Genomic DNA, 22298 nt, shown 5'->3' with positions numbered 1-22298 from the left:
TAGCAGTTTATTAAAGAAGGAGAATGATCTATCATATACAGCTCAAGAACTCTATAGTTTGTGAATTGTTTGTGCGAGACAGGAAGAAGTTTTTGATTGTATAAGCAATTAAATGATATGCAAACATATACTTTCAATGAAAGGAGTTGGTTCTACTGAAAGCCTTACTCTGATGAAAACATCACACAGCACAAAGACCACCTAGTTCCCGCCACGCCATTTCTCGTCAGTGTGGGCTCACGGGAGTGAAAGAGCTTTCAAATAAGCACACGGTCTCAGTTAATACTCACACTTTTGCTTTTCACTTTTTAAGTAGCATAGTGCCTTTATAAATCTGAGATACTTTTTTTCTTGGAGAAAATATATTTTGGGGCCTATTTTGCTTTTTTTAGTTTTCTGTGCTTTAGAAAAGACTTGTGGTAGTAATAATTTATATTTAAGAAATTTCACAAATGTGAAGGAATAAAAGTCCTAACATTTTCAAAAAATGTCCCTTATTTTGAGGCTCCTAATAATTTTTGGGACCACAATAATATTCTTTCTTGACAATTCCAGACACATATGGTTTACTCAGTGTTTTACTATTAAACATTAATGATTTAATTGACCTATAATCACTACAAAATTTTAAGATATACAGAATCTGAAAGAAAAGAGCATCATAACCACCGAGAATCCCACAACCGAGAAGTGCTGGTTCACACAGAGGGTTACTGCAGACGTTGCCAGATACCTCTAGCGCAGGGTCTCCCAACCTTGACCCTGGGCTGGATAATTCCCTGGTAGGCCTGGGTCTGTCCTGTACATCCTAGGGCATTTAGCAATGTTGGGGCCTCTCCCCACGTGGGCGGTAGCACCGCGCTGCCCATTGTGACAACCAGCATGTCTTCTGCAATTTCTAAATGACTCCCGGGGTGCAGGACTGCTCCAGGTGGAAAACCACTGCCTGACAGGGAAAGTGAGATTTAGGAATAAACTTGTAAAACTTTATTAATTGAAATTGACAAAGAAAGAAGAAACCTAAATGAAGCCAAAAGCATTGCTTTATTTTATTTATATATCTGATAAATTATGTATTTGACTTGAATGATCCCTCAAACCTTTACAAAATTATGAAATTTTTAAAAGGTTATAGGGTCAGTAGGTTTGATAGTAAACTCATTTTTTAATTTTAGACAGTACTGCTCTATTCTGAAAAGTGGGAAAATTAGCACTCATTTGTCCTCTCCTCCTGGTTTTGTTCCCCGCGTTCCAATTATTGCTAGTTTTGCTATTATTTGTATAGTTATTTTTTTTAGTGCTAACTAGTCCTATTACCAGAGTCTCTCTATTCTTAAATGATTGTTATTTTGATTTATTTCTTCTCGGATTGCACTGTCTGAGAGTTGAGATTTTGGACATCTGTATAGAAGTGTGTTTGTGGGCATGTGTCTTTGCTGCTCTTGCACATACACCCGGGAGTGGATTTCCTAGGTTAGGAGGAGACGCACTTTAGTCTTTTCAGAAACTGGTGTAACAGTTCTGGGCTGCGATTCGTGACTCTCACCAGTCTGTACGTACTGCCTCTGCTTTCTGCACCCAGAGATGCAGTCATGTGTCTGCCTTGCGCAGCTTCTCCAGGTCTCTCCTGGTTCCTACCTTTCACTCTGAAGTAGGGTTTTATTTTTCACCAACCGGGCTTCTGTGTGCTTTGCTCTCAGGGCCCTTTGAAATTTGAGCTCTGCCAGTTGTTCTAACACTTAAAAAAAAGTGAGGCTGGATACCTTTCCTTTCTGTCAGAAATCTGTGGGCACTTCTATCTTCTGGTATGAAATGTCGCTGTGGAAAGTTCTGGGACGAACTGATTTTTCCACCTTGTAGAGGACTTGCTTTCTCTGACTGTATATTTTTAGTAATAATTATCCTCAAAGGTCAGTAACTTAACAAGGATGCGTATCAGTGTTGTGCATTGGTATCAATTCATCCTGAAATAGGATGTGATGTGCTAAAATATATACATACGTTGTATAAGCTGTTAAAAGAGTTGTTGCAAGCACCATCTACATTTCTGCTCTCAGCTCATTAATCTTCAAGGTAGTATATTTTATTTCTTTGGCACTTGAATTTTCGATCTATTTAATTCAATGCATTTTTTCTCGGTTAATTCATTGTGTTGAAATTTTATATCTAATTAGGGCATCCCCTAAACCTACATAATTAGAAAAGGTTGTTCTGTTTATTGTTCTAAGAAATTCTCATTGAAATTATTTTCTTCATTTTGTCTGCATTTTTGAGTAATCACAGCTTCCCAGAATGCATTAAATAATATTAGGTGTATGTAGGCAATAAATAACTTTGCGAAAGTTATATTCTTAGACTGGAAAAAGATATCGACTAGTGTTTTGTTTAATTTCTCTTCTGTTGGACAGTTGTGTTCCATTTGGCAGACTACATACAAACCATGAAATAGTGTAAAGATCAATTCCCTTTCAGTGAATAATCATAAAATTTTGCAAGCTCAACTATGTTTCATAATCAAGGAATTTTTTTCACTTTTATTTTTATAATTTGTTTTGTCTCCTTGGGTTTTTTTTTATTTAATTTTCCTACAGTTTCTCCACCTTTGTATTCCCTCTTCCCACATTCTTTTTCTCTCTTTTCTATCTCCCCTCTTCCTACTTACTTACCCAATAATTTGTATGTAGTTATTGAGATACATATGATGGACTCGAACTGGGAGCAATTACTCTAAGCTTTCTGATTGCTACTTTTACAAAGGAAATCTTATAATTTCCTTTAACAAATATTTATTAAGCCTGTACATTATACTGTTCCTTCCTCACATAGAGAGAGATAGCAGTAAACAAAGTAGACAAAAATATTTACATTTTTGGAGCTCCAGTTCTCTTGGGGGGGGATAAACAATAAACAAATAAGTAAAGTGTGTGGTGCGCTCGAAGCTACTGAATGTTGTGAAGGCAGTATAGTTGAGGCAGGAGTGGGGCTGGACTGGAAACTTTAAATAGAATGGTCAGTAAATGTTCACTAAGAAGGTGGTGTGTGAGTAAAAATCTGAAGGAAACAAGGCAGCAAGACATGTATACCTTCAAAGAGCGCTCTGGAAACCCACAGAGAAGGGGGGCTGTGACTGGCGTGCTCCTGAAACGGCGACACGGTCCCCGTGTTTGGGGCAGAGTGCATGCATAGGAGAATCGTGGAGGTCAGGATGGAAACTGGCACTCAGATCATGGGGGACCTTCCTGAAAGTTCTTTATGTTTCAATGTGAGTGAGATTGGAAGACATTGGAGCATTTGAGAAGAAGGATTAAGTGCTCTGCATTAGGCTTCAGTGAGATTGAGCAGGGTGAGGCTGAAGCAAGGAGGCCATTCAGGAGACCATATCAGCAGCCCTGCAGATAGACTGTGGTGGCTTGGCCCTGCGCTCGGTGATCGTATGGGTGCCGTCCAGAACAGCAGTCAGATCTGCCAATGGATTGATGTGGATCAAAAAAGGAAGAGTCCAGAGCGACACCAAGGCGTCGAGTGTACATACCCATCAGCGGCCCACGGACTTGGCATGTACTGAGGTGTGGGAGGTTGTGGCTGGGCTCAGAGAGCTGCAGAGAAATAAAGAGATGTAATTTTCAAACATCATAAAGCTGAGATGCCATTGGACATTTGGATAGAGATATGGAATTACTAGTTTGATAGTTCCAGGCTTCAGAAATATATATATATTTATTATATGAAGTCATCAGCATATTTAAAGCCATGAGATGGACCAGTGGGAGTTACTGTGGATGGAGAAGTGTAACGACAGGACCTTGGGCCGCTCCAGCATTGACAGGATGAAGCGGGTGAGGAGGAAGAGAGAAGACTGAGAATGTGAAGAAAATATTTCAAGGAGGGGAGAGCAGTCGGCGATGTTAATGTTGTTGATGAGAAAAGCGGCATGACAGCTGGGAATTGACTGAGGACCCTCAAAAGTCAGTGGTGAAAGGAAAGCAATCCAATTAAAATAGGGATATTTTTATATGACTGGGAATTGTTTCTCCACCCCCAAAATTCATGTGTTAAAGTTCCAGCCCCCCAGAGTGACTGTATTAGGTGTTAGGGTCTATAAGGAAGTAAGTTAAGTGACGTCATAAGGGTGGGACCCTAATCTGATTAACTTTGTGTTCTCATGAGAACTGGAACGGACACCAGAGAGTGCTCCCCCCGCTCACCCCCAACTGTGTGCACAGGAAAGGCCACGCGAAGACATGGCGAGAAGGTGGCCATCTGTGAGCCAGGCAGGAAGAGGGTAAAAGACATCAAGAGGGACATGACCAAATAGGGAATGCAGATGACAGTTGAGCACATAGAAAAATACTCTTGAGTCATTAACCACTGGGCATATTAAATCCACAAAGAGGCATTACTACATACCTTTCAAAATAGCTAAAATTAAAAAAAAAAAAAGAAAACTGACAGTACAGAATTCTGGCCAGGATATGGAGAAACTGGATCACTCATACAGTGCTGGTGGCAATGTAAAATGATACAGCCACTCTGGGAAGGAGTTTGGCAGTTTTGCTAAAAATAAACAAACAAACAAACAAATAAAAGCAACTCTCATACCACCCAACGATGGCGCTTCCCTGCCCTTATCCCAGAGAACATTCACACCGACACCTGGATGGTCACAGCTGCTGTTCGTAACCACTGGAAACTGGAAACAACCCGTATGTCTTTCAGCAGGAGGGTGATTAGGATGGTGGGGCATCCACACCATGGAAATCCACTTGGCAGTAGGAGGGAATGAGCTTAGCAGGGCGGGTCTGCCCAGAGACATTCTGAGTGAGAAAAGGAAAAGTCTATCTCAAAAGTCCACGTACTGTATGCTTTTAGCTATAGAACAGTCTTTTTTTTTTATTTTTATTTATTTATTTATTTATTTATTTATTTATTTATTTATTTATTTATTTATTTTTGTTTTTTAAAAACAGCTTTATTTTTTTTAAAATTCAATTATTTATTTATTTATATTTAGAAACAAAATTGATTATCATATTCCAGGATATTATTTTGTATACAGATATCATTATTGCTTTCTGGAGTTACATTTTTTTTTTTTAATTTTATTTGGTTACTTTTCAAGTACATTTTTTTTTCTCTTCCCCCCCCCCGCCCGGTCTCCCCCCTCCCTCCCATTCCCCCCCCCAGTCCTCATCTCTGTGTCATTCATACTTGTTCCTCAAAATCCCTCCCCCCTTTTTCCCCTTAAGTTCCCTTCCCTCTCCCCTCTGGTCGCTGCCCACTTGTTCTCTATTTCAGCGTCTTTGTTTTTATTCTGTTTGCTTGTTTGTTTTATTCTTTAGCTTCCTGTCAAAGGTGAGATCATATGGTATTTGTCCTTCAATGCCTGGCCTATTTCACTCAGCATAATGCTTTCCAGAGAGATGCAAATTAAAACCACAATGAGATACCACTTTACACCAGTCAGGATGGCTATAATAGACAAAGCAACAAACAACAAATGTTGGAGAGGGTGTGGGGAAAAGGGGACCTTAGTTCACTGTTGGTGGGATTGTAGACTGGTACAACCATTATGGAAAACAGTATGGAATTTTCTCAGAAAAATAAAAATTGACCTGCCTTTTGACCCAGCAATTCCACTGCTAGGATTATACCCCAAGAATCCTAAAACATCAATTTCAAAGAACCTATGCACCACAATGTTCATAGCAGCACAATTTACAATAGCCAAGAGTTGGAAGCAACCTAGGTGCCCATCAGTAAATGAATGGATCCAAAAATTGTGGTACATATACACCATGGAATTTTATGCAGCAGAGAGAAAAGTCAATATCCAGAAATCAAAGGCATTTTTGTATACAAACAACGAATCAGCAGAAGCAGAAATCAAGGAAAAAATCCCATTCGATATAGCAAAAAGAAAAATAAAATATCTGGGAATAAACCCTAACCAAAGAGGTAAAAGACCTGTATGCAGAAAACTACACAGCACTGAAGAAAGAAATCAAGGAAGACACAAACAAATGGAAACATATACCGTGTTCATGGATTGGAAGAATTAACATCATCAAAATGTCCATACTACCCAAAGCAATATACAGATTCAATGCAATACCTATTAAAGTACCAAAGGCGTATTTCACAGACATAGAACAAACACTTCAAAAATTTATATGGAATCATAAACGAGCCCGAATAGCAGCTGCTCTTTTGAGAAAGAAGAACAAAGTAGGAGGGATCACAATACCTGATATCAAACTGTATTACAAAGCCACTGTAATCAAAACAGCCTGGTACTGGCATAAAAACAGGCACATAGACCAATGGAACAGAACAGAGAGCCCAGAAATCAACCCAACTCTCTACAGTCAATTAATATTCGACAAAGGGGGCAGTAACATAAAATGGAGTAAAGATAGCCTCTTCAGCAAATGGTGTTGGGAGAACTGGACAGCTACGTGCAAAAAAAATGAAACTTGAGCACCAACTTACACCATACACCAAAATAAATTCAAGGTGGATAAAAGACTTAAATAGAACAGTCTTAAATGAGGGGAACTGATCGGGGTGGTCAGGGGTTAAAGGGGGAGAGAGCAGGAGGGAAGAGGGTGTGGCTGTGGAGGGGAAGCCCGAGGAGCACTCGAGGTGGTACAAGAGCCCTTCATCCCGCGACATCGATGCCAACGTGCTGATTGTGATTTCCAGCTAGAGTTTTCAAGATACTGCCACTGGGGAGAACTAGGTAGGGGGAACACAAGATCTTTCTTTGTTAATTCTTGTAACTTCGTGGAAATCTACAGTGAGCTCAAAATTAAAATTTCCATTAAAGAAATACATATTTCCAGCTTTTAAAATGCTTCTTCAGCATTCAGCAGGAGTCATTCGACTGGTACATTATCCTGGCCTTGCCATTTCTGTATTTTATTTTGGTCATTTTTAAGAAAGGTAATGGTACAAACTGTTTGAGTTGTAATCAGTTAATATGTACAGAAATTTACATGGCACTTTTTGTGCTTTAAAAAAAAGGTAGGGTGGGCATATCATCTGCTTTTTGATCTGAAAAGTAAAGCACTTTCTTAAAAAACTGTATTTTTCAAATACATTTCTTTTGTTTCAAACAGCCTTATTGAGATGGAATTCACACACCATACAGTTCAGCCATGTGAAGTGAACTGTTCACTGGCTCTCGGTGTACTCAGGGCTCTGTGTCCCTGTCAGAACCCGGTTCAGGACGTTTCATTGCCCCCAAAGACCCGTGCCCCTCGGCCGCTGACGTCAGCAGTCGCATCTTCCCAGCTAGGAACCACGAACCTTCGTTCTGTCTTCACGAGTTGTCTCTACAGGGATAGTCTATTAATACTAGGGACAAAAGTTTGGGAAAACAAGTATTTTAAAGATTACTTGTTATCTTAACAGTCTACTATGTTAATTTTCCTAAATGAACTCTTTTTACCTTATGTATATAATGAAATAATTAGTACATCTTCCTCTTCTAAGTAAATGACTATATGGGACCTGCTGTCCATTACAATTTTTTTTTTTTTAATTCTGGAGAGATAAAAGTTGGCGTTTGTGAGGAAATCTTTCCGTATATCTAGTACCCTCTATTGAATTTAATTTAAAGCATATTATTAATTACTTTGATTAATTACTAGTCATTAATTTCTTAGAATACGCCATGACTTGTTTTTGCTGGGATAGTACAAGGGGCCTTCCCTTCCCCACTAGCATTTATGCAGCAAACCATTGCTTTCAGACCTGCTCACTGGTGCGGTTTAGGGATTTTATTTTAAAAACCTTCTGAGCCAAGAAATCCTCTCCTCAAAAACCTGCAGCTGCCTGCCCACTGGACACCACTCTGCCTCCTCCCTCCCCTCCCTCCGGTGAGGCCGCCCAGGTCCTTCTGGGTGCTTCTTAGCACAGTCTGCAAAGAGCTGGGGTATCAGAACGTTGTTTGATCTTAGAAATACTGGTCTTTGCTTTCTTTATAATTATTTTGAATTAGCAGCAATTTCTTCCAATAAAATATTCTTCATTTTTTACCTATTATGAATCTGTAAAATAAGGTGTACTAACTAGATAAAATAGGTACTATTATGTGCGTGAGTGTTTAAGCTATCAAAGGTAATAAATTGTTTTAATTACTATAAAAGTATTCATTATAAAGATCGCGGCAATTCAAAGAATTGTTCCTCCGTTCCCACCAGTTCCCCGAAGCCACCTATAGGATGCTTTAGTAGGTTAGCTGTGATATAAAAATGAAACAAATGGAACATTATGTCTTATGGTAGTATTATCTAATTTAGTTCTTTAGGCAATTTTGAGTGTTTCTCTTTGTAATCGGACCAAATAAGTAAAATTTCATAATATTCAGTGATTTAAAGTTACAGCTTTGTTATAATTTTCATAATATAGCTTTTCAACAGAAAGGCATTTAATTTCTAAAAACAGCTCAGGTAAGAACTTCCAAGAATACAAAAGTGTTATTATCCTTCATTTGATATTTTGCATTTTCTTGCAGTTTTTCCTAGACATCAAAATGTTCAAGATGAGAAATAGCTATAAATGAAAAATAAGACTAGGCTCGACATACCCAAATAATATGCAGTTTCATTTAGCTGTGGGGGGAAAAGCCCTCCAGATATGCTCTCAGCTGAATAAATTCAACTCTAAAATTGTCCACATGTGATCTGAGAATTGACTTTTGTATCAGGTCCATAAGAAAAATAAAAAATAAAACTCAGCCATGCATCACTGGGGACCACACATGCGATGGTGGTCCTGGAAGACTGTAAAGGAGCTGAATTTCCTGTAAGAAGCAGAAGGCCGTGTGGTTCAGGGGGGATTGGTTTTTCTCCGACAGGAGCATTCTCTGTCGGTCTTGACAGCAGGTTTCCTCTCACTCGCTCACTGCACCTCAGTTCTGAGTGCGCTGACCGCATCCCAACCTGTCAGCCTCCGCCCTGTCCCAGCACCGCGGAGCCTGTCCCCCAGCGCTGCCTATTCACAGGGCACCACAGCCCTCCCAGGTCTAGCCTGACGGTCCTTAGAGTGCCTGGCTGCACAGGGTCTTGGGTCCTGTACATTCTTTGTTGAGGACCACAGGAGCTGCCTTAATGAATATTAAGTGCCACTGCCACTGGAGGGAGAGCTTTCTGTGGTGGCATGGAGCCTGCCTGTCCCTGCACTCTGGAAATGTTTTCAGGTTGTAAGGGTATAAGCATAGCCAAGTTTTATTTCTTCCATCAGCTCAATGCCAGAGAGAGCCCTCTGTGCCAGACAGGGTCAATGGAACCCAAACAAATTTCCAACATCGGAATATTGAGTCCTCTGTTCTATGCACTCTCCTTGTTAGACGACCCTTTTTCTCAATGAATACCACCAAGTTCCTTAATCTGACCACTGTTCCTGCACACAATAGCCAGAACCACACCGCCATGACAATCCCCATGGTCCTTTTCCATCTTGATTTCTCAGGCCACCCCCCACCCCCCCACAGTCTGTGTCATGGTGGTCTGCGCTGGACCCAGCCAGCTTCGTCAGCCCAGCCCACGGCCCTGTTCGTGGGGCAGCACTGGCAGCTTCCATGTTCTGACTCGGTCCAGTGGAAGCAGGGGGAGGGCTGTGGGATGGCGCCTGTAAAGTCTGCAGGGTGTGCGGCAGTGTGCTCGGCCTTCACGTCCACTCACCCCTCCCTCGCTGACTCACCCAGAGCAACTTCCAGTCCTGCAAGTTCCATTTCTGTAAGTGCCCTACGCAGTGCGCTTTTACCTTCTATGCTGATTTTTACTGTACTTTTACTGCATTTACATGTCTTTAGAAACACAAGTGCTCACCACTGTGTTGCAGCTGCCTGCGGCGTTGACTCCACTAACATGCTGTACAGGTTTGTAGCCTGAGAGCGAGAGCCTGTACCGTGGAGCCTAGGTGTGTGGTAGGCTCCGCCATCCAGGCTCCGCCATTGTGTAAGTGATGTTCGCACAAGGACAAATTGCCTAGCGATGCTTTTGGCAGACTGCATCCCTGTCATTAAGCAACGCAGGACAATAGAAATGAGCACTGCTCTTCGGAATTTATAGAAAATAAGTTAAAATCTAAAGAACAAAGAAGCCGAGTTGAGTTTGTGATTTTCAACTCTAGTTAGCTATTTGTTCTTTGCAAACATAATGAACTGTTTTTTTCTAACTTAAGAGGGGGGACTACTCAATACGGTAGTTCCCCCTTATCTTTGGGGGAGATGTTAAAGACCCCCAGTGGATGCTGGAAACCTCAGATGGTACCAAACCCTATATGTATGTGTGTGTGTGTGTGTGTGTGTATATGTGTGTGTATACATATATATACACACACACATACATACTGTGTCTTCTCCTATACATGCATACCTATGATAAAGTTGAATTTATAAATTAGACACAGTAATAGATGAGCAATTATAACATAGAATAGTTACAATAATACACTGTAATACAAATTACCTCTCTCTGACAACTGAAGCAGCTGAGTGACTAAGCGTATACAGAGTGGAGATGCTGGACACGGGAATGGTCCACATCCTGGTGGGAGAGCACGCGATGGTGCGAGATTTCATCGCAGCACTCAGCACGCAGCACTCAGCATTCCCCCATACAAGTTAAAACTTAAGAATTGTTTATTTATGGAATTTTCCATATAACATTTTCAGGCCACGATTGATCACGGGAAACTGGAACTGCAGATAAGCGGGGCTGCTGTAGTCTTCCTTCCAGGAAGCCGATTTACATAGAAATTTATCCAGTATTGTGGGCACGTGTAGGAGGCAGTTGCCTAGAACACGAGATGTATATTTATACTGAGCATGTCGAGAATTTGCTGGCGTAAGCAGCAACGCTGAGTTCACGTCTCTGATAACGAGTGTCATCAGCCACGCCTTTCCAGTTGGATCTCAGTCCTGTCACTTCACACCACTGCGTTCGTATGTGAATATGTATGTTTCCCCCCCACTTTCCACACAGACCCATAATACTTGTTCAGAAGGGAAGTCATAGACATAACAAAAAATGAATTGGAAAGTAAAGGTAAGACATACATTGTCCACCCAATTTTTGTCAGATCTCTTAATTTATACCCCAACCTTTTACACATGTTCTTCATATTTTGAATATTTTAAAACTTTTTGAGAAGTCTTTTGTACTATTTATCTAATTCATGATGAGAGGCAAAGTAAAAGATAATTTTGCATTCAAAGAATATTTTCATGAGAATATCAGTGCAGTGTAGAGTAGGTACTGTCTTCCTCTTTAATTAGATGAGCTCATCTTGAGTGCCAACCTCAGTTTAGAAAAATCACAGGCCCATTCATGCACACAGTCAGCCCAAAGTGTAAGTCTGCGAAGTGTGTGTTGGAAGTGTCAGAACAAAAAGCACTTAAAGCTTCTTTAGGGCTTTTGTTATTCAAAGTAATGGTGTTTAAATTTCCAAGATATAAAAAAAATTAAGTCTACTAATTAGTTGTTGGCAGGTCCATTTCATATCACTTTGGCAGAGGATGGTAATGGGCTGAGGATGTTTTCCTTACATCAGATACAACGTTCAGACCATTTCTGCAGTGAGCGCTCCTCTCCTGGGCTGGCAGGAATCCAGGTGCCCACCCGCACACACTCTCGAACGCGCTCACAGGTTGTATGGTATATCGTTTAGAAAAAAGAAAAGCCGGTTTGTATGAATTAACAGTATTTTTAATAGGAAAAATGCTAAAGACAAAGTGTAATTATGTCATTCATTTTATGTTATGAAATCTTCTTACTTTTTGATATTTTCCTCTGTTTTTTTAAACCAGGCTCATTTTGGAATTCGGCTTCCTTCAACACTGAGGCATCATACCTTCATTTTCCTACTTTCCATGGAGAACTCAGTGCAGACGTGTCTTTCTTTTTTAAAACCACAGCATCCTCTGGGGTGTTTTTAGAGAACCTGGGGATTACCGATTTCATACGGATAGAGCTGCGCTGTACGTCTCCTTTTCCAGATGAGTCGATGGAATTCTATTAAGTAGTAAATCCTTTAACTAATTTTTAAAGTACTATGTTTCTACTTTATCAGCTGAATCTTTTCACTGTGTCCCTTTGAAAAAAAATTCCATGAAATTAAGTTAGTCTTTCAGTAAGAAAATAATTTAATATTATTTAACCTTTGATAATTTGGGGAAATCATTGTATCCTCTAGAACCAATTTGAGATTCGTTTTAAATTGTAATAATGAAAATATTTTTTTAAAACTAAATTCTCAATTAATTACAAAATTAATTAAATTGACTAGCCATATTATTTTTATATACTCTTAAGACTGTTACTAGTCTCAATATCAAATGCATATTGACACTCTAAAATTTATATAAACTTCGAGTCGCTCTACAATTAGTTTTTGTTTTTATAAAATGCTACTTAGGTTTCTTGCCCTGGCTGAATACCTTTACTTTCTATTCATATGAAAAAATAACTTTGAGAATGAATTTCTTAAAATTTGTTTATTCCAAAAATATAAAAGTGTTTTATTGCTTCAGTCCACAGCTACTCTTTACTAATGTCCTTGGGTCCACCCATGCAATTCGCATCATTATATTCAGGAGTTGCTACGCTGTGGTGCTGTTCCCTCTAGTGCTGAGGACTCAGCTCTCCACCATGGGGACCCACGTGACAATCTTCGTGTCTAACATTTCCAGCTCCGGCTGTCGTGACTTTTTCATTTGATGTTGGAAACGGGCCTTCTGAAATCTCCGTGCAGTCACCCACTCACTTCAATGACAACCGGTGGCACCATGTCAGGGTGGAAAGGAACATGAAAGAGGCATCCGTTCAAGTGGATCAGCTCCCACCAAAGGCCCAGGCTGCTCCCGCGGATGGACATGTCCTTTTGCAGCTAAACAGTCAACTCTTCGTGGGTGAGTTCTGTTTCTAGGCAGTTTGTCATTTAATTGTAGGATGTAAGGGCAGACATGAACCTGAATAAAATAATACCAGCTATGAAAACAATGATCATAACAACAGCAGATCGTCGTTTGTCGAGAACCTGCGTTCCAGAGTGTGTGCCGGCGTTTCCTCTCTTCCCCGTAATCAGCCTGGGGAGTGGCACTGTCCCTCCTTCACAGAAGAGGTGGCTGGTGTTGAGGCGGTGAAGTGGCTTGCTTTCAGCAATCTACCTAGTGAATGATACTCAAATTTGTATTTAATTCCTAAACCCGAATTCTTAATATTGCAGATTTCATGAATTGTTTTAGGATTGGTACTTGTTTTTGTTTTTGTTTTTAAACTGATCCCTGTATGTGCCCAGACAGGGCATCAAACCCCCAGCTCTGGTGGTATCAGGATGACACTCCAACCAACCGAGCTACCCAGCCAGAGCTCCATGACTTGTTTTCACGTTAGTGCTTTTTGTATGATATTGGAGATGATTGTTTCTGTTCCCTGGGGAGCTGAAGAACCCTCCTTGTAATTCCGGGCAATGCCAACTGGTGACTTTTCATCAAAAAACAGGCTAAAAACTGGAAAAAAAGACAAGCAGGGATAAATGTATAAAATCTGTGCTTGACCAGTTTCACCAGTCCTGCTGCTGGGGCCTCTCATTTTGTCTATTTTTGGGAAATGTTCTGATCACTTTCTTCATATTTATCGTCAATGGTTGTTCTTTTATTTCCTAAATACATTTGCTGGGTATTTATAGACCTGCTAGTATGTATTGGTTTTATTTCTCATCTTTGCTAATTACATTATAGAACTTACTGACCATGAAGTTCGAGGAATATTCTCTTACTTGATCACTTTTTTCTATGTAAGGACAAAGTAACACTATAAATCAGAATAAAGTATAAAGGATCAGAAATTATATTTCAAGCATTTTTAAGGGTTATGTTTTAGAATGTAATTCATGAGATCCCCATTATATCGTCTTTTGCTTAACAATCTTGGTTTATTGACTCTTTCAATGCAAAGGTTGAAGCTTATTTGTGATATGTGTATATTTTTAATTCTTGACCAAGAATAAGTTTATTGATTTTAGAGGGAGAAGAACATGGGTGATGGGGAGAAACATCAATCACCTGCATCCCATATGTACCCAGGGATTGAACCCACAACCTAGGTATGTGCCCTGACTGGGAATCGAACCCACAGACTTTGGGTATGTGAAACAATGCCCCGACCAACTGAATCACCCAGGCAGGGCTGTGATTTTTTTGAATAAGGTATATTTGAGATGTCTAATACATTTATGTACCCACTGTTTTTATCATTTATTCTTTGTTTCATTCGATAAACATTTAATGAACAGCTTCAGTGAGCAAGGCTCTGTAATGGTCCATCTAATCATGATGGCCAGTCAACTGAGTTATTTAAGGATATGGAAATAATAAAGAATATATGAGAAGAAATACATAAGTTTTCTTTTAATACCATAGTAGAAGCTCAGCCAGGAAGTTGACATAGATATTTCTTGAATTACAAAAAATGAGAGATAGCCACAGCCAAAGGTATGGCAATTTAAAATCTGTCAGGATCTAGGAAATAGCCTTACTATTCTTGGAGATTGAAAAGGCTAAAACAGTCCTCAAATCTTTCAGTGAAATCTGTTGCAGCCTTGCCTGCACATGAACTTTTATCCTTGGTATGAATTTTAACTTCATAGAAATGGAGTGACTATATATTGTGTCTGATAGGAATCCTGGCCTTAATTTGATTTCAGGTACTTGTAATGGATAAGAGTGCTATTATGATATCAGAAAACTGGGTTAGCAGAGACTTGAGTCTTCTGCCGTCAGTCATGTTTTATAATTTTAATAAGGATCTAAGAGATTTTATCTTTATAGAGGCAATTGGTAGGCTTTTGACATTCCCATATATGTTAAATCTCAGGATGACTGTATTACTTGAACATTTTAAAAACTGAAATCTTGGTTATGTTTAAGTCTAAGTCACTGAAAATTAAAAAGAAGAGGCAGAAAGAGAAATCTCAGATGTTATACATCTACTATTAATAAAAATCTAGTTATACAATTCCCTCTTCCCTTCTTACAGGTAATTGAGTAAATTGAAATGGTGAATGTGCTGTTATTAAAAAAAAAGGTTCACTGTTTTAGAAAAGGAGAGCCGCTGTAGGTAGAGGCAGACCATTGGCTATTGAGAGGCCACGTGAGGGTCTTGCTGTATCTTCCTCCTTCACAGGAGTGGACTGCCTTCTTAGTTAGGGGCCCCGACTAAGTTAATAGAATACTTAACAAGACAAAACACTGATTTATAAAATTAATATCAAACAATTCATAATTTAAAAAGTTACAGATGAAAAAAAATTTTTTGCAGGAAGATTCAAAGGAAGTTAAACTATAATTTAAAAGGCTACTCCAAATCAGTGCAAAGAGGATGAAAACTAGTAAAAAAATCAGTGATAATTGTAGCTATTTTAATGTCTCACTAAGACCAAGAAGTAGTTCTCTGCTTTCTTTAGAGTATATTTCAGTGCAGGAGACAAGAGATAGCCAATGAAAGAGTAAAATATAAGACAAACTAAAATAAATAAATACATATATATATATAATGTAGGTATATACACATACATATGTATATACATGCATGCATGCACATATGTTTCAATGTATATATGTAATTTCAGGCAATGCCAAACACTATAATGTAAAGAGCAGGGTGAGGAGTCGGGCAGTGGTCTGAGTTGGTGGGGTTCTGTTTCAAGTGGGTTGGTCAGGAGAGTTCTCTCTGAGGATCTTACATTTGAACAGAGGCCAGATAAAACAGAGAAAGGAACCCTGTGAATACAGGAAGGAAGGGGATTCCAGGGGAGAGAGCGTGCTGGAAGTGGTGGGGATGAGCGTTAGGTGGTCAAGGGGCATGGAGAAAGTCGGTGTGGCTGGAGGAGAGAAGCAGCATGAGGGAAAGAGAGGTCCGGAGTGAGGCAGGGTTGGTAGCCAGCCTTTAAGGCATTGGTGAGTTTGAATTTTATTTCAAGGTCAGAGGGGCAGCATGCTCTAATCTACATTTTCCACATTCTTTCTTGCTGAGGTGAGGAATGCAGATGGAGGGAATAGGGTAGAAGTGAGGGATAGTGGTTCATAGGCTACAGTGGGATGGGCACAGAGAGCTGGGAAATTTTCAGTGTCAACACACGCAACTTGCTGCTGACATGGTTATTGCCGTTACTGCTCACAGCTTACCCAGCTAATCTCCTTGAGGGCAAGATGCTGCTCGGCAGGTCTCCAGTTTCGTACCTCATTTCTCAGTTTTTCATTTCACCTGAAGTTAGCTTTTCTTTGTTTCTTCCTTTATCCTTATTCGTATGTGATTAAAACTGTCCCTGGCCCCACGATCTGGATTGTACAAGGTCTGTCCAGGAAGTATCCAGCCATGTACTATGAAAAATAGAGACATTTATTGAAGAAGTTACAAGATAACAAAAAACATTGCACACAGGACAATGACGCCACAGTCCTCTTCAAAGTAGGCACCTCGGGACCTCACGCAGTTCTCCCAGTCGTCATCAGTTGCCCTGTCATATTTTTTTAATCTCATCAATGGTCTGAAATCTTTTCCTTTTCAAAGGTAATTTTAGTTTTGAGAAAAGCCAGAAGTCACAAGGCGCCAGATATGGGCTGTAGGGAGGCTGAATCACCTGGGTGATTTGACGTTTCGCCAAAAAACTCTGCACAAGACATGACGCATGAGTGGTAGTATTGTCCTGATGAAGCTGCCCATCACCAGTTGCCCATAGCTGCAGTCTTCTGAATCATCCAAGTAGTTTCCAGGGAGGAACATTCAAGTTAACACAAAATTTGATGCAGATTTGTTACTGTACTCAATCAGTCATTTTGAACGTGATAGCCACACAGTACACATGCTCACTTTACAGCATCTGCAGCCTAATACAGTGGAGTCATCATTGTCCATGCATGTACATTCCAGTTCACTCTCCTTGGCTGCCAGGTTACGTCTGCGTCATGCAAACCATTCTTGTTATAGTAACAATGGTTGGACGTTTTCGGGACTGACCTCTTATACTACAAATCACACTTTTGTCTGCCTGCAAAAGACCTTCTTCACAGCCCAGAAAATGTATCTTACCTCCTCTCTCTCCACCCCATAATCACACTCTCACCAGGAAATCAGAGCTGCTTTGTTTATATGTTCTGTGCCAGCACATGTCAGAGGCAGAAGGGACCTTATCTTGAAAACCGTTCCCCCACATATTAATAACTCCAAATACATGAGTCTTCAGTTTGTTCAGTTTGAGCCAATGACTTGCTGTGTGACTGGGAATCTCTGCTTTATTCCAATAGGTAATTGGTTTTCTGCTTATAATTTTAAAGGTAATATCATTTCCATTCCTTAAAAGTTCAAGAGTTTAATTTGTAGTTCACCCGTCCATCTTAAAAATAATTATAGCTAATCATTATTTTCATGTATGCATAACAACTTTCATTTATACTTGGGTATTGGGACACTGGAGTGAGTAAATGTAACTGCAAAGAGTAAATATGTAGTTCTCAGCATAATTTTTTTCTCCTAAGAAAAATGTTCTAATTCCAGACACCGATTAGGAGGATAATAATAATAGTAGTAATGTTTTGAATTACCTGGAAACACAATCTTTATAAATGCAGGACAAATTGAAAGACTAAGTAAGTCTAAGGTAAATTTTTTTTGCATCTTCATATTTGGTAGCTTCTACCAAAAATGCTCCTTTTTTTTGGAAACAAACTTACTGGAAAAGATAAAAATTATTGTGAAGTATTTCAAATACCAAATAATATAGGAAATATTGGAAATTTTGGTAATGTAGAAATGTCTATTGTCAACACTTTCTACACACATGTGAAGCACTGTGGATGTTTGAGTACGTGTTAATTTTGATTTAAATTGGATTCCTCATCTCACTGTGCTCCCCTGGCCAGGCCTGGGTGGATGATGTGGCCGACATTCCAATGTTTAGATGAAAACTCGCGCAGCCTCTCAGAAGTGGCACTGCGGTGGGACACCGTGAAGGAGCCCCTTCTCCACTGGTGCCCCTCTCGCTCCCCTCTGGACTCATCATAAAGTGTGCGCACGTCTCTGAGCGAAACTCTGAGGCAAGACCAGTGCTTTCGCTTCTGAGTAAAATCCCTAAAAGTACATAGGAAACATGATTAAAGATGTAATTCAGCTGGGCAACAATGATATATGGCGACTCAAATAGGAATAAGGAACTTATAAATATGTTCTGACATTCAACTAGTGTTAGCCTATGGGAAGAAATGATAAAACAGAAGGGTTTTCACAGTTCCTGTATTTTCAAATATTAGAACAATGAGCCGCTCCCACTAATCTCTACTGTGGGATATCATACAAAGTGAAAGAGTAATAAAATAGTGAATAAAAATCTTGTATAAGAAATGAGAAGAGTTGACATTAATATAATGTGATAGGTTAGAAACAAAGAGTACCAATGAAATGAACCCCTCCTCCTCTTCCCAGTGAGCTCAACCATCAGTTGCTTTTTCATGGTGAAAACAATGGTTCACCTTGTATTTGTAGGCCTTCTTTTTCTGTCCTTGCTCGTTCTTATGGTGGAGGATCTGTTCCAATCTTTTCACATTCTTCCACTGTGTCCTTTTTGTATGTGTGTGATTTGTGACATATCTTAAGTAGACCTATTCCGAGGTGCTGTTCATTACCTTAAAAACTGAGTTAAGTATTGGGTCTGGGACTTTGAGCTGTTCTTCCTGAACCATAATGTTTTGGTCTGTTCACACCTCTCATATGTATGAGAGGCGGAGCCTTAGGTGTTCACCAGGGCAGGGCGACCCGGTCAGTGGGTTGTGATGCTCAAAGCCCCAGAGCCAATACTTCTAAGTGACTAAGAGATAGCCACCCTATCAGATGCACAGTTCAAAACACTGGTGGTGATCAGGATGCTCACAGAACTGGTTGATTTTAGTCACAAATTAGAGGAACAAATGAAGGGTGCACTAAGTGAAATGAAGGAAAATGCACAGGAAACCAATAGTGATGGAAAGGAAATTGGGACTCAAATCAATGGAGTGGACCAGAAAGAAGAAAAAAAATGACCAAACAGAAAAGAATGAAGAAACAAGAATTCAAAAAAATGAGGAGAGGCTTAGGAACCTCCAGGACATCTTTAAACACTCCATCATCGGAATTATAGGGGTACCAGAAGGGGAAGAGGAACAGCCACAAGTGGAAAACTTATTTGAACAAATAATAAAGGAGAACTTCCCCAATCTGGCAAAGGCAATAGACTTCCAGGAAATCCAGGAAGCTCAGAGAGTCCCAAAGAAGTTGGACCCAAGAAGGAACACACCAAGGCACATCATAATTATATTAGCCAAGATTAAAATGAAGGAGAGAATCCTAGAAGCAGCAAGAGATAAGGGGACAGTCACTTACAAAGGACTGCCCATCAGACTGTCAGCTGATTTCTCAAAAGAGACATTACAGGCAAGAAAGGGCTAGAAAGAAGTATTCCAAGTCATGAAATCCAAAGACCTACATCCAAGATTGCTCTGTCCAGCAAAGTTTTCGTTTAGAATGGAAGGGCAGATCAAGTACTTCTCAGATAAGGTCAAATTCAAGGAATTCGTCATCATCAAGCCCTTATTATATGAAATGTTAAAGGGACTTATCTAAGAAAAAGAAGATAAAGAAATATGAACAGTGAATGGACAGCAAACTCACAGTTATTAACAACCACAGTTAAAAGCAAATTAAAAGAACAGCTAGATCAGAAGTGGAACCATAGAAAGGGAGATAACATGGAGGGTTAGCAACAGGGAGTGGGAGGAGGAGAAGGGTGGAGAAGGTACAGAGAATAAGTAGCATAGAGGGTAGGTAGAAAATAGACGGGGGAGGGCAAGAATAGTATGGGAAATATAGAATCTAAAGACCTTGTGACACATGAACATAAACTAAAGGGGAGGATGGTGGGAGAGGGTTGTAAAACAAAAAAAAATGAGTTAAATGACATGATGCCAACTGGTGTATCAAACCTGTGCCCTTGACCTTGTTATCCTGAGGACTCAAAATCCAGAGTTGCTGCGTAAGTTATCATATGCCCACAAACAGTCTCCAGCCACAGAAATGATGGAGAGAAAAGAATCAATCATTTTGAAGCTGAAAAAGGACAGTGGTCATTTTCTATTTTGGTTTGTAAACTCAGCATTTTTCTTAGAAGCTTCTTAAATTAGCCTTGAATTGATTTTCATTCAACCAGCTCTGCAATTTTTGTTTGCCATCTAAATTGTTTTACTGACAGGTTCTTTTTTTTCTGTCTTTTACTCCCATCCCAGCCCCCTCCAGTGCTTTCCACCTCCCTCCCATTTCCACCCCCCTTAATTGTTGTCCATGTGTCCTTTATACTAGGTTCCTTTCCCTTTTCTCCTGAAATTCCCTCCACTCTCCCCTCTGGTTACTGTCAATCTATTGTCTATTTCAGTGTCTTTGGTTATATTTTACTTGCTTGTTTGTTTTGTTGTTTGGGTTCCTGTTAAAGGTGAGATCATATGGTATTTGTCTTTCACCGCCTGGCTTATTTCACTCAGCATAATGCTTTCCAGTTCCATCCATGCTGTTGCAAAGGGTAGGAGCTCCTTCTTCCTTTCTGCTGCATTGAATTCTATTGTATAAATGTACCATAGTTTTCTGATCCATTCATTTACTGATGGGTACCTAGGTTGCTTCCAATACTTGGCTATTGTATGTTGTGCTGCTATGAACGTTGGGGTGCATAGGTTATTTTGGATTGCTGTTTCAGGGTTCTTAGGATATAATTCTAGCAGTGGAATTGCTGGGTCAAAAGGCAGCAGTATGGAATTTTCTAGGAAATCAAAAAATGAATCTGCCTTTTGGCCCAGCAATTTTACTGACAGGTTCTTAAATGGGGCAAACTCCATTTCAATACTTTGTTATATGGACCTGAAGGAGAAGTAAGGACTCCTGACATAGACTCAGAAGTTATTTGCACTGCACTTGAATTGCATCAAATTTACAAATGTTTATTGAATACCTAGAGCAAGCAATTTCTAAATGCTGCAAAGGTTAATGCTGAACTCTTTGAAGGTTGGTTCTCAATCTTAATTGCCCATTAGTATCGCCTGGGAATCTTTGGGGAAACTGGAAGTACCAATACAAAGATATATTTATTTACTGTGATGAGCATTTGTGCACTTTCAAAGTTGGATATTACCAATAAATATGTCCTTGTATTGGTCTTTCAGTGAAAATATGCTCATGTTTCTATTGGATGTACACTTAAGAGTGGAATGACTGGGTTGTAGGATGTGTGTATGTGAAGGAGATAAGGACAAACCTCTGTCAACCTCTTGGATAGTCTCCTTTATGAAGTGGCTGTTCACACCTGTTGCCCATTTTCTACAGGGTTGTCTCAAAAATTTCTTTATATATTTTGAGTGATTCCTTTTCAGATAAATGTATTACAAATACTGTTCTACATCTCTGTCAATTGTATTTTCATATTGTTAATGCTATCTTTTGATGAACAGAAGTTCTTCATTATGATATATTCTAGATATTTTTCTTTTTATGTTGAGTTTTTTTTATAGCCTAAAGTACAGTTACAGGAAGAGAATGCCAAATAACATTATGTTTGAATGTTTTTATTTCAGACTAATTTTCTTTTGTAGTGAGTATGTTGCCCCAGCACCAAAGTGCAGTGAATAAAAGGCACATTCCTCTTTAATGTAACGTATCATTTATTTCAATTATCTTTTCCCTTCCTTCAGATGTCTTTTTCATGTTTAGCCTCAGAAGCTCTCACTGTACTTTTTCATGTCTGCTTGAGCAAATCTAAGTGATTGTTGACTAAAATCAGATTCAGATGGGATCTTTCGAGATCAGAGAATATGACTAATACCACCAGTAGTTCATTTCTTTAAAATAGGCCTTAGTATGTTTAAAAAAAAAAGAAAGAGAGAGCCGCTGTGGCTCTGATGTGAGAAGTCTGAATAGACCCACTTTGTCCTGCTGCTGCTGCTGCCAGCAGGGCATGTTCTTACCACTCACTTTGATTCGGAGAAAAGTGACTGCGTGGTCTCTTGTGACAGTGTTGCTTGTACCAGCTGCCTCTCTCAGCCATAATGGTTCTTTGAACATAAGAACAGTTTCCCTCTTTCCAGCCCTCCCCGGGCTCTGCTCAGTGTGGACTATCCCATAGCAAAGTTGTAGCCGGGCTTCCCATCTCCTAGCCCTCCGCACGAACTTACACCCTCACTGCTGCAGGACCGTCTTTTCCCCAGCATGCCTGGGTAGGAA

General features: G+C 39.7%; 1 protein-coding gene across 5 annotated transcripts in view; it reads left to right on the top strand.

Annotated features, from left to right (window-relative positions):
• Positions 1-22298, top strand: part of CNTNAP4 (contactin associated protein family member 4) — a 254062-nt gene that overhangs the window by 207726 nt on the left and 24038 nt on the right. For all 5 annotated transcript variants that reach the window (XM_053666681.1, XM_053666682.1, XM_053666683.1 and 2 more), the window contains 2 exons: positions 11816-11986; positions 12698-12916. In XM_053666681.1, coding sequence (XP_053522656.1) covers positions 11816-11986; positions 12698-12916 — 390 coding nt within the window. The remainder of the gene's footprint in view (positions 1-11815; positions 11987-12697; positions 12917-22298) is intronic.

Source organism: Artibeus jamaicensis, unplaced genomic scaffold, assembly GCF_021234435.1.
Source record: "Artibeus jamaicensis isolate MK-2021 breed Jamaican fruit bat unplaced genomic scaffold, CSHL_Jam_final contig_464, whole genome shotgun sequence".
NCBI lineage: Eukaryota > Metazoa > Chordata > Mammalia > Chiroptera > Phyllostomidae > Artibeus > Artibeus jamaicensis.
Note: the sequence above shows the minus strand (reverse complement) of the source record. Positions and strands in the feature narration are given on the sequence as shown.